The sequence below is a fragment of the Netta rufina genome, assembly GCF_964035555.1.
Source record: "Netta rufina genome assembly, chromosome: 3".
NCBI classification, from domain to species: domain Eukaryota; kingdom Metazoa; phylum Chordata; class Aves; order Anseriformes; family Anatidae; genus Netta; species Netta rufina.
In genome coordinates this window covers 31322942-31340844 of record NC_140125.1, presented here as the reverse complement: position 1 = coordinate 31340844, position 17903 = coordinate 31322942, and the positions used below count along the sequence as shown (strand labels likewise).

The 17903-nt window shown below is 39.0% G+C and overlaps 1 protein-coding gene across 5 annotated transcripts in view; it reads left to right on the top strand.

The window, feature by feature from the left end:
* The window catches only part of SMYD3 (SET and MYND domain containing 3), a gene marked incomplete at its 5' end in the record, with an annotated part of 384704 nt that overhangs the window by 13231 nt on the left and 353570 nt on the right, over positions 1-17903 (top strand). For 4 of the 5 annotated variants that reach the window (XM_084283469.1, XM_084283467.1, XM_084283468.1 and 1 more), the window contains one exon: positions 17080-17143. In XM_084283469.1, coding sequence (XP_084139595.1) covers positions 17080-17143 — 64 coding nt within the window. Of the gene's footprint in view, positions 1-13986; positions 14072-17079; positions 17144-17903 lie in introns of those variants that run through there. The other variant, XM_084283470.1, reaches the window with a different exon arrangement.

The following is a 17903-nucleotide window of genomic DNA, read 5'->3' as shown; positions in this document are numbered from 1 at the left end:
ACATGGAAAAAGCAGTCTTGTTTTTTATTTTACAGTTACTGACAATCTATTTAACAAATAAATATGGTGTCCGTTTGGTGGAACAAGCTTGTGGGGTCAGAAGTGGAGCCCGTCCAAGGGCAAGGTGCTGCCTGCCCCAGGGGCTTGGCTTTTGGGCGGCCTGAGGCCGAAGTTATCCCTTAGGGAAGGTGGATGTGTGCCTGCTCATCCTTTAACAAAGATGTTGTTTCCCAGTAGCTGAGAAGTTTGAAGCCACCTTGCTGCAGGGAGCAGTTGTGCTGGTGAGCACGGGCAGCAGCCCAGTGGTGTGAGCAACCCTGGGGATCAGCATGGTCTGAAGACAAAGGGAGGGGGAATGGTTGGGGGAGAGGCTATCCTTTTGGGTCCTGGTATACAAGAAACTCATCCAAAACTAACTTCGGTTATTGGGAGGAGAAAATGTCACCCTGTGAAATATGACTGCTAATTTCTGTACTGGCATGCAGATAGCAGCAGTCATGCCTCTATTTCAGAAAGACTTTTTGCATTGTTTTCGAAAGCAAATATTTTACTTGTGAGGAGAGGTTGACCCAGGTATGTTTTAACCTGGGAATGTAGTTAATGAAAACTTTGGATGGCTGAAATAAAAATGCAAAGAGTAGGAAAAAGTTGTTCTAATAAAAGGTCTCGTTGATTAAAAAAAAAAAAAAAAAAAGAAAAGAAAATGCTTAACATATGTGACTTTTATTTTCAGCCAATATGTATGGAGAAAACCTGACATATAACCTTGTTTTGCCTTTGGAGTTAGCCTAACATAAGGATTTTTCAGAAAGCCTAACCTTTTAGTCTACTAAAACCACTATTCTATTTTTCTTTTTTCCCCAAAGTAACAATTTTTAGCTGCTTTTGTTTTTTTTTTTTCCACTGCACTCACTTCAGTTGCTCAACATTAAGGAAGTTAATGAGTCTAAAGAAGCATAATAGTGAGCTCATTTTTTTTTAATTGCATGCTTGACGAAAAGTTTTTTAAAAGTTTTTTAAGCCTTCTTTGTGGGTAGCCAAAGGATGGCAGTGAGCTGGTCAGATTCCACCAAGATGTTTTTTTGCAGGTAGGTACCTGTGCACTGCCAAGCTAAGGCTAAGTGTCAAATTCTTGAGATGGGTACACTTAGATTCATCCTGGTACTACAACTTTTGGTAACAAACCTGTAAGATTTTTTGAAACAAACAAACAAATCCTGAATACTTGGCTTCTTGACCACTGCTGTGTCTATCTGAATGTGATTTTTGATGAGTTTATTCCACGTTCTCGATGTACCTGCTTTAGAGAAATGAGTTTTGGATTCATAGAGCTGCAGTGATGCAAGCCTGGTTGCAAGGCGCATCCTGACTCAGCGGTAGGGATGGTGGCAATAAAGATATTTACATGCTCAGTGAAGTGCATGGATTTTTCTGTAGTCTTGGGGAGATGGATTGTTCTCTGGATACAATTACAGTGTAGCTAGTGGAGAAAGGTTGTATTGGTTTAAAATAAAGCAGCACATGGGTTCTGTCATCAAGACAGTGGAGTCACTGTGTGTCATTGTCAGCTCAGGTAAATTTGCAAGTTGAATACTTGCACTGCTGACACATCATTCCTGTGGGTGAGACTTCTCAAAGTTTTCCCTTCAGGTTCTGTGTTGGCTTTTGAACTCCTCCAGAGTTTGTATGTTGGTATCTAGTTCATGTGTTCAAAATATCTTCATCTTGGAAATCTGGTTGTTTTGTATGGCCTCAAATAATTGGCAAAGTGCATTGAAACTAGAAAATGTTGAATGGTTTTGATAGTCTGCCTGCCTCTTGAAGTCTGTATTATTTTGAAGTGTTTTCCTTAAGCATAAGCATTCCTATGAACAGACCCATCCTGAGATCTAAAACCTTTGTCATAACCTCCTGAACTTTTAGTGTTGTATTGGGTTATTTTCAGCCACTATTTTATTAACACAAAAAAGTGGATAGCTGATGTGTTTTTTGCTTGTGTTGTCCCATGTACTGCAAGTATGACGTGGTTTAATAATTTAATCTGCTTATTTTCTGTGAACTTGTTCTGTTCATAGTTTGATAACTGTTTCCAGCGGGTCTTGATCCAACTTCAATAATTATGAAAGTTGTTTCTATACTTAAAAATTATGAAAGTGGTTCCTATATTTAAAACTACTTGGATGCTCCTTTTGTGAGAGGAGGCAAACTGTAGAAATGCAGAAGCAAAATGATAATAATGGAAAAGAAATACTTCAAGTTTAAGGTTTTTGCTGTACCAGTGTTCTCTCTCATGAGATGCCATACGTTATTCTTGTAAAGATTTTTGGTTGCTTGTCAGTCTAAATGTCTTAAAATTTTGATCTGAACTGAATAGCGTTAAATATTTGTAGCTGAATGTTGTCCATAACAGTGAGGAAATGCAAGAAGGATCATTGTATCCTTGACTGTGGCTTCCAGTTCTCTGAAGAAGGGTAAGCCCATGACACATTTGATTGGTTTTGCTCCTGTTATGGATATTAAAATCCTGTCAAACAGATGCTTTTTGTTGTAAGTGAACTCAAAAAATAAATAAATAAATAAATAAATAAAACAAATAAAAAATTAGGATGACTATATTTGCCTTTTGTTGTTTATAATTTCTTCTGTGTGTAGATCCTGGTACTTTGCAAAAGGCCAATATATGGGGAAAACTCTTTACTTTCGCCTTTCCTTGTCCATTTTCTTAAATTAGAGATTTAAAACTTCTAATTTGTGATAGAATAGGATGCAGTTGACTTCGTTTTTTCTAAGTAGCCATCACATACCATTATCTATTTTATACTGCATTGAGTTAGCCTAAAATAGAATGCCTATCCATAAATCAAGCTCTTTGTTCCTGATTATTGTGGGCAGTGATGCAGGGACCGATTCTAATAGAATTTGCAGGGAAGAAGTCAATGTGTTTCTCCAGGGGTCATGGAGAATCCATAAACTCCCACGGGGCAGTTATTGAAGATGCATCTGCATGCAATAGAGCATAACAGAGCTAAAGCTTTTTACTTAGTGCTTCTTGATGGAACAATTAATTTGACAGTGGTCACCGTGCACTTTACCCTTCTTAGATGGACTTGGTTGTACAGTCTAAGAAGACACTTAAAAGCTTCAAGGTGAGTTGAAGATCACAAATCTTCCAAAAAGCTAGTTGAGTATCAATCATGGGAAATTTTGGCAAGGCGGGCGGGTGGCTGATGCGAACTCCTCTTACTCCTCTTCTTACCCCACCATCAGAGTGTTTCCAAAGAGTGTTTATCAATATGGTGATAGTTGCTTTATATATAAATATATATATTTTTTAAAAACAAACAAACAAAATACACATTACCCCAGCTAACTTGTGTAGTCAGTGCTTTTTACAGTGTGTCAGTGTACAGCTGATCAGCTGTGGTCTGACCTGAAACACAAAGATGATTTTAGTGTCAAAGCTCATTTACTTTTTCACTGGTCACAGTACAGCAATCCTTGCTCCAAGAAGCTCACCCGGCTGTGTCGTTTGTTACTATATTACTGCCTTCATCCTGCACTGTTGTAGTCAGTGAAAATCTTGTCAAAGACTTCAGTGGTACAAGGGAAGTCCATCACTGAACAGGAGGATGGTGTTATACAGCGTAAGTGTTGTCTACTGCACTCAGAATTCATTATTGGTGTAAACTCTAGTTTTTGTTCACAGAAATCCATGGCTTTCCTCCTATTATTTGCATAGTAAATGTAAATCCAGTATCATTTATCCAGTATTTTTATCTGCAGCTGTCAACTCACCTATTAAATATTTTCTACTAGAAAACATTGATGCGTGAATGGTTTTGATACATGCATCCTAAGTATGCTTTCATAAATAGAGTTTTTGTTGTCTTAGAAAGCATGCTTGAACAGGTTTAACTGTAAATAAAGTATTTGTGAGCTTACTTGATCTCTTCAAGTCATTCAACTAAGAGTTGTCCTATTCTTAATAACATAGGATGAGCAAATTCTAGGAGTTGAAGATATCCAAGAATGAGTAATTCCATCTTAAAAACATGCTTCTCTCATACACAAATGAACTTCAGCTGCATTTTGGTTTATTTCTTTTAAAGAATTCCGGTTAAATATTATATAATGGTAGGATGCCTTATTCTGCCAGTTTATCTATTTGCAATTAGTTTGGGGTACGCTTAGTATGTTATTTTAATACTCCACAAATTAATTGTAATGATGTACTGTGTTTAGGATATGTTATTCCTGTGATGATTCTAAGATATTGAAAAATCAAGAGGAAACAAATGTCATTTTCTTGTCAAAGACAGTATCCCTGTAAAAAATAAATAAATAAATAAATAATATATATATATATATATATCACCTTCTATAGCATGTAAGTAAGTTCATGAATTGGTAATCCATTATGTTTTTATCCTTATCTAAGGCTCTGATTTTTTTGATATCTATTCTGAAGTATTTTACTGAATCAAGGTCTCAGTTTTAGTTTTCTTCCCACACAGTTTTTTTTGTTATGTGATGGTTCCATTAAGTACGTAATCTTTGCTTGAAAATAGTTGTAACATGTTCTTTTACTGTCATAAAAACAATTGTCTTGACACTATCCTATATTAATCTGTTTAGTATTTTCATAGGATGTATACTTTGGTTTAGGGTTTGTCATGGTTCCGCTCGAGTGGGCAGCCGAGCTCCACCACAGCCGCTCTCTCACTCCCCCTCCTCAAAGAGGAATGGGGAGAAAATATGTGAAAAGGGCTCAAGGATTGAGATAAGGACGAGAAAATCACGCAATAATTATTGTAACGGGCAAAACAGACTCGGCATAAGGAGATAGTAAGATTTATTGCCTACAACTAACAAGCGAGAGAAGTGAGAAAACAAAGAAAAAAAAAACAAAAGCACCTTCCCCCCATCCACCCTCTTCCACCTCCTCCCCCCGAGCGGCGCAGGGGAACGGGGAATGGGGGTTATGGTCAGTCTACAGCACTTCTTCTCTGCCGCTCCTTCTCGGTCACTCTCGTCCCCTGTGCTGTGGGGTCCCACCCACGGGATGCAGTCCTTGATGAACTGATCCGGCGTGGGCTTCCCACAGGCAGCAGCTCTTCCAGAACTGCTCCAGATATGGGTCCGTACCACGGGGTCCATCCCTCAGGAGAAAACTGCTCCAACCTGGCTCCCCTACGGGCAGCAGCTCCTGCCAGATCACCTGCTCCTGCGTGGTCTCCTCTCCACGGGCTACAGGTCCGGCCCAGAATCTGCTCTGGCAGGGGTCTTCCACAGGCGGCAGCCTCCGTCGGTGCAGGGCCACCTGCTCCACCGTGGTCTCCTCCACGGGCTGCAGCGTGGAACCCTGCTCCACCGTGGTACTCCATGGGCTGCAGGGGGACATCCTGCTTCACCATGGTCCTCACCACAGGCCGCAGGGGACTTCTGCTCCGGCGCCTGGAGCACCTCTCCCCCTCCTTCTACACTGACCTTGGCGCAAGGCTGTTCCTCACTCCTCTCACTCTCCCAGCTGCTGTGTGGCGCAGCGTTTTTTCCCTGTCTTAAATATGCTCTCACAGAGGCGAAAAACAACATCGCTTATTGGCTCGGATCTGGAAAACAATGGGGCCCTTCCCAAACATGGGGCAGCTTCTAGATCTTTCTCACAGAAACCACCCCTATGGCTCCCTGCTACCAAAACCTTGCCACGTAAACCCACTACAGGGTTATGTGTTTATATATATCCAGTTTTAGCAGATGACTGCCTATTTATTTTTTTGGCAATGTCATTAATTGTTCAGAAGCCTTTTATCCCCAGATCCCATAGTTTTCAGACAAACCTTGAGCATCTGTTTGTAATTCTCTCTTGAACATTGCCAACACAAATTAGTCTTGCAAGCTCAGTTCATATTTTAGCTCAAGTTCATGAGTTTAACAAGAACAATTAATACCAAACCAATGTACTAATCTGGATTTCTACCCTGGGTTTTTGAAGGCTTTGCAAATACAAACCTTGCAGTTTCCAAGTCAGGTAGATGACTGAATTTCTGCTGTCTCTGGGGTGAGACACTGCTGATGTCTACTTAACTTATGGGTTAGGATGAGGAATACAGAAAAATCATTTTAAAACTGTGTGTGTATTGGAGGGGGATTGATCCATCAGTCCTTGGCATATTATGTTGCTTCAAAAAAATAAAAACACAAATAAAAACAAATAAAAAAAACTCCACCAAATTTATAAACTAAGAGTTCAGTCATCAGCCTAGGTTTTCTATCTTCCATGGAAGGCCTCATCTTCAGCAATGCAACAACCTGTTATGCTGGGAAATTTTTTATCAAATTGGATGAAACAGTCACTTCACATCAAGTGCAAGCACATGGTCCTGAATCAGCAGATTATTCTATGTCAGCATCTTAATGTATCGTTTCCCAGTTTAAAAAGGCTTAGTTGGGAAACATCTGCCAGGTCTGCAGCACAAAATGCAGCATAAATGCAAGCTTTTCAGGTTTTGTTCAGGTTTCTCTCTGTTGTGAAGAATTCCTGTAAAATGAAACGTAGTAGATGAACATTTCAAGCAGCAAAACGAGCAAAGTGTAGAGATTACACCTGCACCTGCAGAGCTGCAGAAGGGGTGGGTGTCTGAGCTGTCGTGGGCATGCAGCTCTGAGCTTGGGCATCTTGCAGTGTGTTGCTCCTGGGGTGACAGTGGGCAAGCCCAAGTGGTGATGAACTGGGTACAGTGTGTACATGAGGTATGGGAGGAGATGGTGATAAGCAGCCAATAAGAGGTGAAAAGTTGAGGCTAGGAAGAAAGAAAACAAGGGGAGGTTGTGTATGTGGATGAAAAATATATATATGTGCATGTATACACTTGAGAAACTTTTATTTTGCAGTCTTAATGAAAGTGAAGTTTTTACAGACCAATATGATTGTGACTGATTATTCTTCCCCATGCACTTTCTCGGCTCATTGGTTTGGGGCATGGATGACTCTAGAAACTATGGGAGGTTCATATTTTTCAAATAGGTGCTGCTGGCACTTCTCTTACTCTGCAAAGCATAGCACTGATGTTAATTTTAACACTATTATTTAACTTGTGCTGAAAAGACATATAATTTCTGATCCATGTTAACAAAAACTCCAGTGCTCTTCCAGCTTTTGCCCATCACAATAAACCTTCGAAACCTTTGCTCTATCCATTTGCTAATAGGGAATAACATTTCTCATTTTCTTGTACCGTACTCTACAAAGTCTCATTCCATGGTTGTTGAACTGAAACAAATAGTCTGATTTTGCTCATGACCCATCACTGAAGCTGCAGTACAGTGATTAAAGGCTCACATTTCTTGGCCATGGAGAAAATGAGATTTAACTGAAGACTTACAGTGATGTAAACATAAATATATGTTCCAGAAAATGCTAAAATAATAATTTTAGCTGGATAATCAAGTGAAATCCACATCATTTTATGACAAATCTACATCATAACTCTTCATATTAGTTCAAACCTCACAGTGTCTATGCTGCTTTGAAGCTTCTTTAATACCAGTTGCAGTTTTTAAAATGGAAATGTGTCCATTGGTGTGTTGTGGTTGGTCCAATTTGGCAGGAAAGTAGATGACAATCTCTCATGACAAATACTATGGCTTTATAGCTCCTTTTTTTCAGTATTGGCTATTCAACCTTGTTTTAAGAAACAAGAGCCATGTCTAAGTGTGTGGAAGCATGTTGTATGTTGAAATTCCCAAGACCTCATTACAAATTGATTCCGTTAATGAAAATTATGACTTCAGATTTTTAAAAAGCACTTGGTTCTTTTTTATGTTAATGCCACATCATTTTATTTTGTGAAAAACAGACCTAGAAATGGAGAAGGCATAACTTAAAAATAACTTGGGATTTTTATTAAAAATTGAACAAAATTAGCTTATTCTGATGGTTATCCTACCCAAGTTCTATCTCCATTTTTTACATTTTGAAGAGAATTTATTCCAAACAATTTTTTGCAAGTGAGAGCTGTGCTCATTCTCCTAACATGATGAGTAGTTTCTGGGAGACACTATATTATTCTGAATCTTCCATGGTTGGAGTAATTATCTATGTCGACTACTGCTGGTTGACTACAGTCAGAAACATAACAGTACTAATAACAGATCTAGTCTGTGAAAGAGGGTTGTCATTTGCAGGTATATCTAAGCATGTGCACACCTTTAAGCGTATCAGTGCTGCTGAAATTTTCAGAATTAATCCCAGCATTAACTGTCTTCCTAGTCAAGCTGTTATTTCTTAACAAGGAAAGCTGTCCTGAAGCTGGTGATGACTTCAAGTCCTAAAACGTACTTATGACTTTGGCCAATGTGTTTTTAAAGACCCTTCTGTTGGAAATCAACAAACTTGGAAACCATGAAGGATGTACTGCGTTTCCCTACCTGACTAATTGGTATGTAGAATGGCTGGTGAGGACACCGGGGTGACTTAACCCTCGCGCTTTTAACTGTTGTAAGTACTTTTTTTTTTTTTTTTTTTTCTTTCCTGAAAATGTGTAGGCATTACTATAGCTGTGTAGGCATTTCTTTTGACTTTTTAAAAATTTTATTTAAATGGAAAACAGAAACTGGTGTAACTAATCTTTGAAACTGAAGAAATATCTATTACACTTTTAGCCATAGGATGTCACCAGAGTACAGAGAGTACTCTGTGATGAAGTATTGTGGAGTTGATTTATGGCTTTCTTTGGCTGTTTATTTTGCAGTGTGAGAAATGCAGTCCTGCAGAGGCTTTCTCAGATCAGTTGTTGCAGCATCTTGACCAGTCCACCGTGGTTCTGACTCAGATTTAGAGTATTGCATAAGACACAGGTTTGGGATCTAGCCATGCTTCTGTAGGTGCATTCCCACAGGATGGATTGGGGGCTGAAATGAGTGAGAAGTAAATGCATGTCGCTACATACTACAGCCTTGGTATTTCTGTGCTATTGTTACAGTGGACTGTTTCTCAGAGGTCTTGGAAGCAACTTGTGTCTCTGCTGGAGTATGGTTTGATTTTTTTTTTTTTTTGGGTGGTCCTGTGTAGAACCAGGAGTTGGATAGGTTGATCCCTGTGGGTGCTTCCATCTCAGGATGTGCTATGAGGGGAGTCAGAAGGGAAAATGAGTCTATTTCCATCCAGAATTGGTTGAAGAAAGGATTGAGGTGTGACATCATAGATTTTATTTAAGCAGCTGATAGGAAGAAACTTTGTACAGTGCTCTCAGATCAAGTTGTTTGAATGTGGTCCCTCTGATATGAAGTTAAAATTACTGTAAGAGGTGTAAAATTAAAAAAAATTAGTGATATAGCAATAGTAATTAGTACATGTGGAAGTCCACTCTTTACAGGTATTTCCAAGCTACATTTTGATTTGTTCTTGGCCAGAAATTATTGGCAGATAAAAACATTTTGGGGCTGATGGAGAATCAAGTGAGACTTCTCCAAGAAAAAAAAAATCTCCTTTTATCTAGAAAATGGATGAGAAAATCTGAAATGGGAAAGTTGTTGAAACATGAGGAAATTAGGGAAAAAATACAATCAGTGGCAAGAAAACCAAAATGTGTTAGGCTCGAGATAACAGTGGCAGGGATGTGTCTGATGAAATATAGAAGATTTGAAGAAAAATACATGTCTAAAAAAAATAAGTTGGCAGGTGTGTATTTGTGGCAGTTCAAGAGACAGTTCAGTTGAACTACAAAAGTGAATAGGCAGATACTTGTAAGTTTGTTTAGGTGTTGGTAAGTCTGCTAAAAGTTATCTTTCCTCAGGTTTTGCTAGTGCCTCTCAGTGGTATGGAATTGCTTAGGAGAGCCAACAGCAGTCCTGTGAGGAGTAGTCTGCGGTTCTGACAGGCCAAGTTTAAACTTGGCATTAGCAGTGCTTTGTGTCTGTGCAGAATTGCTGCCTGAGGAAAACTTACAGAATCACAGCAAAGTTTGGGTAGGAAGGGACCTCAAAGACCACCTGGTTCCAACACCCACTATGGGCAGGGACACCTCCCACCATACCAGGTTGCCCAAAGCCCCATCCAGCCTGGCCTTGAGCACCTCCAGGGATGGGGCATCCACAGGTTCTCTGGGCAGCCTGTGCCAGTGCCTCGCCACCCTCAGAATGAAGGATTACTTCCTAATATCTAATTCTACCCTTTTAACGTTTAAAACTGTTACTCTTTGTCCTATCACCACGCTTCCTTACAAAGAGTCCCTCTCCTCAAGTGCCATATTGGTACAATTTCCTTGCTTGGAATATTTGAGTTCTTGTTCAGCACTTTCCAGATGTGTTCCATCAGGAATGAGGGGACTTCTAGATGTATCAGTTCATATTCGGAAATGGAAAAGCAAATAAGGGGAAGATGCAAAAAGCTTCTAAAAATGTGTCCCAGATATGTAAATATGGGCAAGAAGAGAAAGATATTCTTCTGTGAGAGGGTCAGAGAGGTTTAAATTTCACTGAATCATAGATCCATATGATCCAAGAGGCAAATACTAGCTGGATGAAAATATAATGTTTCAGAGTAACCACATTGTTTTTCTCGAATGTTGACCTATGGACATTGTATTTTTCATTTTTATCAGGGAAAAAATGAAAGATGGGATGTTTTGTAATACTTGCGGCTGCGTTGGATTGTAACCACATGGTCAAGAAACGAGTCTTTAAAAGTATTGCATGTGGCTTTTCTTTTGCATGTTTTTCAGTTGTACATATGACCTTTTGATATTGTGAAATATAATCTTGGTTTTCATCAGTTTTTGGCATTTTTATTTAATTAAAATTCGAAGGTGTAATGAAGGTACTGTGACTGAAGTTAATCAGTTTAAGCCTTAAATTGCTGAAGGCATGTTGGCGTGCCATCTGTAGGCAAACACTAAAGATTGCCTTCATTTGAGGGAAACAGTGTCAAAGTAGCTTTGCAGGGCAAGTAGGCTTAGGAGGCAATTTGAAACAGTTTGCCTTGTGCTCTCAAAGCCAAATTTTCTTGTGTTTCTGCATCACTGCTCTCAGTTGGGGATAATCACTGTGTTTGCACGCAACTATTGATTTTTGTTGTGATAGCATTTGTTTTATTCATCTTTCCCTTTGATAAACTGGGTGCATGTGCGTGTGTGTGCATATATATGTATTTATATAAAAGGTAGAAGTTATTTGATTTTAAAGCTAGTTTGTCTTCTAGAATAAAAAGGTGCTGTTCTGCGAGATACTGAATGCTTCTCCTGAATGATATGCAGGTACGGGGAGCAGACTGTGGCCTTGTACTACTGAAATTGCAACTTCTGGAGCTTTCTCTTTGTTTTCAGTAGACCTATTTTCCTGTACATTTTTCCTGTACATCCTTGAATTGGTTAGGATCAGATGTAAATAATCAATGAAGAAGTAGGATTCCAAATAAAGACTAAATTTCTTGCCTACTGAAGGTGATAACTCTAAGATATTTATTGGAAAGGACTGTATCTGAAACATGTGATCAGGTACCAGCTCAACATCAAGTTGTATAATTTTCTGGTTTTGGTTATGTCAGATTAAGTACTGTACTTCCAGTAGCTGTGTTTTCAGGAAAGTACTTTTTTCTTCACTGTAACAAAAGGAGAATCTTCTACTTGTGGCTCTAGGTAACTTTTTTCAATTTCAGTGAAGAATCTTACACCATTTTGTGAGTGTCGGATATTTTGAAAAACTACATCTTTTAAAAATTGGGTGAAGTGTTCTAATAGTAACTTTTTCTTATCAATAGTTAGCAATGCTGCTACTACAGCATGAGCAGAAAGACTAGCTTCTACATGACAGCAAATGAAAATCTACCCACTGGATGTCTCTTATTGTTGCTTCAGCCATGGCTACTTCAAATCCCAAAAGAAGAAAAAAGCTAAATATCCAACATAGATAAGAAAACATGATTCTGGAACAAAGAAATGATTGTAGACTACAACAGTTTTATTTGGAAAACACTTTTTAGAATTTTTGGACCAGGCATTCTTTGGAAGAATGAAGTTGCAGGAGGAGAATTAGGGGAGATAGTAGCAGATGCACAGAAGCAGACAAGGAATACTGTCCAGAACACCCAGTTAGTTGAAGTAATATGACCCAGCATGTTTATCACCTACTTAGGGTATATGTTTAAGCCAAATAAAGGTAGCATATATGTAATAAAGATGATAGTTATAAAATCTGAACAGGACTGAGGCTCATTCTATGCTGAAGGGTGCTCTCTCCCCTCATCTGTCTGATTTTTTATATTTTTTTTTTATTTTTTACTTTTTTGCTTATAGAAAGTGTCCAAAAACATTTCAGGGTGTTAAATACAAGGTTGGCAGTAACAAGAAATACAGAAAATAGCAGAGAATGTGAGCAATTGAGGTGGTACGTGAGACTTCAGAAGCCAAGACTTAAGCAGTTGGAAGTTTACTTGGTATGCCAAATAAACTGTATTTTTGCTTGTGTTACGAGGTAGTTTGCACGAGAGCACAAGTGTCTGAACTTTTGCTGCAAGCCAAGCGCTTTGGTTATTCATGTTTTCTCCCTTTTTTCTTTCCTGGGCAAATACCACTTCTTTAGTGTGTTCAGGTGTAAAGTAGATGATCAATGTACTTGGAAAAAAAAAAAAAAAAAGTATTTTTTTGTATATGGAAGGTCTCTCTTAGATTTCACTTGAATAAATGAGTCTAGGTAGCTGTGGTGACTATATTTTAATTTAAACATCAAGCATTCTAACTACCCAAAGCTACTTCTCCCTAGTGCTGCTCTGATGTTAAAATTAATTGATATGCTTTCTTAATCAAGTGTGCAAGTGGGGCATTTTGTGGCATTTTTGTATGACTTTTGGGGCATGGATTTCAAAGAATTCTTGCTCATAGTATGCATGTAGGCTCCAGGGGTGAGATGAGACCCCAGCAGCCTCGTAAGTAGGGACCGCAAGGCAGATGAGCCAGTGGCTTCTCTTCCACCAGCATGTCTGTGATGGCAGAATGGGCCTGAGGCTGGAGGGAAGGGGAAGCCGCATGAAGGTGGTGCCCTGGGCTTGGGTTGCTGCCCTTATTGCTTGGCAAGGGCTTGGATTTGGGGTGTGCCAGGGGCTTGACAGGCTTGGGAGTGCCCAGGCAGTTCCCCTGCCCAGGCTTTCCCCCAGCACGCTTTGTCCTTGTCACTGGAGCCATGCTATTAGTTTTGGCATGCTGGAGATGCCCCCACCATTGCTGGTGCCCATGTGGATGATCACCTGTGCCATACCGTGGCATTACCCATCTGCTGGGAGAGAGGGGAGGAAGGAAAGTGGTAATTGCATTGCATGTAACCCTGCTGCTCCCATATCTACTAAGTTAAAAATGCTGTTTGTTATTAGCATCTTTATTTTTATTTCTGTAAGACAAAAATGTACTAGTAGGGTGATGAATAATGTGTTTATTGTGGGTATCGATTGCTTTCACTTTGTGATGAATCTGAAATGCACGCACTTAGAAAATCCAAGTAGGCATCATGCACTTGATGTGTTCGACTGAATCAGAGGTCCGATAATTTGTTCAGGAAATTAGCCCTACCTGACATGCATCTGAAAGAGCATCTCTTTTGTAATGTGTACTGTAGGGCAGGATTATTAACTGAAAAACAGTATCAACAACAAAAATGCAGTAGGGAATTTGCATGAGATTGCCCTTTTGTCCTGCAAGCTGTGGCAGCATCAGAAGTGTGAATAAATTGTACAGCAAGGAGTGGTGAGAGTAGCATGGTAATCAAATGTTGTGTTACATCTAACACTTGTCTGGTGAGCGGGGGCTGAAAGTCAAGTGCCTGCAATCACCAGAGAAGTGTAGATGCATTTTCATTATAAATTAAGTAGCCTAATCATGTTTGGTTGGGTTTCAGTGTTTTTTAATTATCTTAGGCTCTTTCCCAGTAAACCAAAATACTCCCATTCACTGGGGCCAGGTCGTTATTGGAGTGTGTTGATTAACTGCTCATTTGTTTTCAGCAGGGCAAGGTGTGGCACTGGTAGGGCCTCTGCAGCCTGACTTAGGTGGATCACATCAGCTGAGATGTCATCCATACCTTGGAGGTAACCTGATGTCATCTCCGGGTGATATTTACAAGTGATGGGAAATGCACAGCTGTATTTAACAGTGACTTTGTTTCAATAATGTCTGTAACAGATTTAGGTTGGAAATTAGGAGACATTTCTTCTTAGGAAGAGCATTTGAGCATTGGGAAGGGTTGCCCAGGGAGGTGGTGTCATCACTGTGCCTGGGGGTGTTTAAGGAAAGGTTGGCCCTGGTGTTTAGGGACATGGTTTAGTGGGTGACTGGTTGTAGGGTGATGGTTGGACCAGATGGTCTTGGAGGTCTTTTCCAACCTTAATGATCTTATGTTTCTAAAATACTGAGAACTACAGGAATAAACTATGCAAATTATCCCACTTTTTAAAGTGTTCTAGAACATATAAATCATGTATACACTAATTTTATTCTTGAATTCTTTTATTCAGGTTAAGTGTGTTAGATCATACTCTTTTTCATTTAAAATATCATGTTGCAAGACCTATGGATGCTCTAAGATCTTTCTTTTAGTCCACAAAGGAGGACAGAACTGGGGGTGGGGAAAAGCAACAACTTGATCAGTAGTTGCAGCATTCAAGTCTGTAAGTGCCATCCTACATCTGAATGTCATTCAGAGAAACCCCAAAAGATGAATGGGTTGTTCATTTGTTATGCAGTGACAGCAGGGAGTCACCTTATTCAAATAATCTGGCTGGTGGTGTCAGTGTGGCAAAACTCCAAGTTTCAAGTGCTGATGCCTAGATTTTTCTGCATATTGGTTTGTTACTGCAGCATTGTGAAATCTATAGGGAAAAAAGATACAAAAGATCTAATCCTGTAAAGTACTGAAACTCCAGCAGGTGCTGAAGGACTTGGGTGCTTTGTGGCAACAGGTCCACTAATTGTTTGACAAAACAAAGAGCAAGTAAGTGTTCATGACTTCACATCAATGATCCCAGTAAATCCTGGCGTCTTTTAGAAAAGGTATACCAAGGCAAGGCCTGTTTGCAGTTTGTTAATGTTGTCAGATTTAGTCTTCTGATGGAAGGATGTGAAATCATTAGGGGAGAGTTCTCCAGTACTTATGGACATTCATTCACTTAAGTTCTGGCTGCAAAGTTAGGATTACTCTGCTCTGGGAATCTGCGTCCTACTGGTTGATACTCTGCCAGATTGGTACTTTAATGTGTATGTGACTGACATTGGAAATGCTGTGTTTGCTAAATCCTAACTTGCATTTAGATGGATAGTATTTAGAATAAACAAAGTCTGCCTTAAATGTTCTGCTCATTCTGCAGCAAAAAGCAACAATTGAAGTCTGATGGAGTCTGCTAGCATAGTTGTAAAATATTGAGTATAAAGAAGGTATCAATGAAGAGGTTGGAAGAGCCTTCATGCCTTTCTGTGATTCTGTAAAGCTACATGAAGTAGAACTATAGAGAAAAGCAGAGGCAACCTGCGGAGTGGCAGTCATGAAGGTTATGGTCATGCAGATGGACAGCTAAACATCAAACCAAAGCTCTAGATGTTTTGTTTTATCTTTTAATCTTGGTTGGTAGGCAGATTTTCTTAGTGACAGCATTGCCGATGATGAATCTGATTTGGAAAGTTTATTGGCAGACTTGAAAGGTAACAAAGCAAGTTAAAATTCTTGTAGCATAATCTTTCAGCAATTTGAAAGGTTTGAAAAGTGTTCGTCTGTGCTGTTAATTGAAAAACATCTAGAAAGAAGGTGCGAGTGGTATCTTAAAAATGATTCTTTTTGTCCCTGATGAAATATGCTGCTCAGTATTAAAAATGTCTGTCAAAACTTGTCTTGGTGGGAATTCAGTTGTGTGTGTTGTTTGTGAGCATTTATTTATACCTGGGCTGCTTCTGATATCCAAATCAATGAGTAGTTCCAAACGGCATTTCTTTTCATTTTCTGTTGTCTACAGTAATTTTTCTACTGCAGTATTTTTTTCCCTAAATAACTCTGATATGCACTTCTAATCTGGAATGGGAAATACACTCCTCTGTCATAGGCTGGCTAAAGGTGTGTCATTGCTCAACCTTGAAAATGAAGCAGCTCTCCCTGGCTGGCAAAATGAAGATTTCAGACTTATTTCTATCTCTGAATTGTCTTCAGGGATTGTACTTTAAAATCAAAAACCTATTATGCATGCACAGGGTTTTAGATTTGGTTTACAGGAATCTAAGAGTTGCTTAGTTTTTTTCAGTCTCCAGGACTCACTTATCAGGTGGGAAGGTAAGGGAGGCAATAGCAAACATATGCTGATATATGAAATGTTTCTATATTACATTTAACCTAGTAGTTAACAGGAATACATACAGAATCTTGTGCAACAAAATTGTGCTTTTCATACAGTAGATATTAAAAGATTGTTACTTGATTTTAATGATCTGTACATTCAATTTTCTACAGGAAATTGAGGGTATGGGGGCATAAAAATCTGTCTTGTTTATACTGGTCTGAAATAAATCTTTTATTTACTTGAACCAGAAATAGAACCAGAAATATTTTCTTAAGACAAATTTCTGTTTACAAGTCAACCTCAATGAAGTAGTAATTTGATATCATAACTGCAGTTTCACAGTCAGGTCTTCATTAAGACAGATAATGACTCCTGCTGCAAGACCCAAGACCGTTAGTAAATATATTTTCTATCTGTTATGCTTAACTCCAGTTATAATGTCTAGTTATACATCTACAAAGTCAAACTCATTGGGACTGTAGCTGTATGGCACAAAAAAAGGTATGTTTGATATCTTTGCTGTGGATCCAAAGTGGCCCCAGGTATACTGAGTCCTATGTGTAAAGGATTGTGCAAATAGCTTTGTATTTAAGTGTGTGATTTCTTCTCATGCTACAATGCGTTTTAGACTACTCTTTTCTTTTGTTCCCCTTTTATTCCAGATACTTTTTTTTTGCCTTGGAATATTTGAAAACTGTCAGTTATGTAAGTAAGATAAACGTTAAAACTCTATTTGTATTTATAACTGATTTTTTTTTTTTGTTTTCTTCAAATAGGAATGAACATCTGCACAGATGCTCTCAGTGCAAGGTTGCTAAATACTGTGGTAAATCTTGTCAGGTAAGATGAAATATTACAGCTATAAAGCACTGAAGAAAAACAAGCATTTGAATGCTTAATTTACAGGGTCTCCATACATTTTCCACACTGTCACACCTCCAAATTTTTTTGTTTGTAGTTACAGATGGAGAGCAAACATGTCGCCTTGTTTAAATTTTCTCATAGTTACAAATATAAGACTGGCAAATATCTGATTGTAATCAGAGCTAAAGAAAGAACCAAGATGAAATGTGTGGTGTTTGGCTATGCTTGGTTAGAGGGGGAGGAAGACTTCTGGTTGCATGCTGAAGTTTCTAAGTCAGTTTTGCAGTAAAACAAAAGATTATTCTTGAAATACAAATTTCGATGATAAAGTATGTTCTCTCTTTATTAAGAGGAAGAAAGCTGTGAGAATCTGGAGAGAAGAGAGCCTTGGGCAAAACTGTAGCTCTGAGGAGGGTATCACAAAGATGGAGCCAGGCTTTCCACAGTGATGGGTGGTGGGATGACAAGAGACAAAGGAAATAAGTTGAAGGAAGACCGCTTCAGGTACAATAAAAGGAAAAGCTTTTTAACCTTGAGGACAGACAAGAAATAGAACAGGCTGGCTAGGGTAGTTGTGCTATATGTGTGTTTGGAGGGTCTCAAGACCCCACTGGACAAAACTCTGAGTGGGGTCTGACCCTGGAGCTGACCCTGTTTTGTCACTTGAAATCTCCAGAGATCCCTTCCAATTGTTAATTATCCTATGATTTTATCCTATGAAACCTTTCTTAATGGT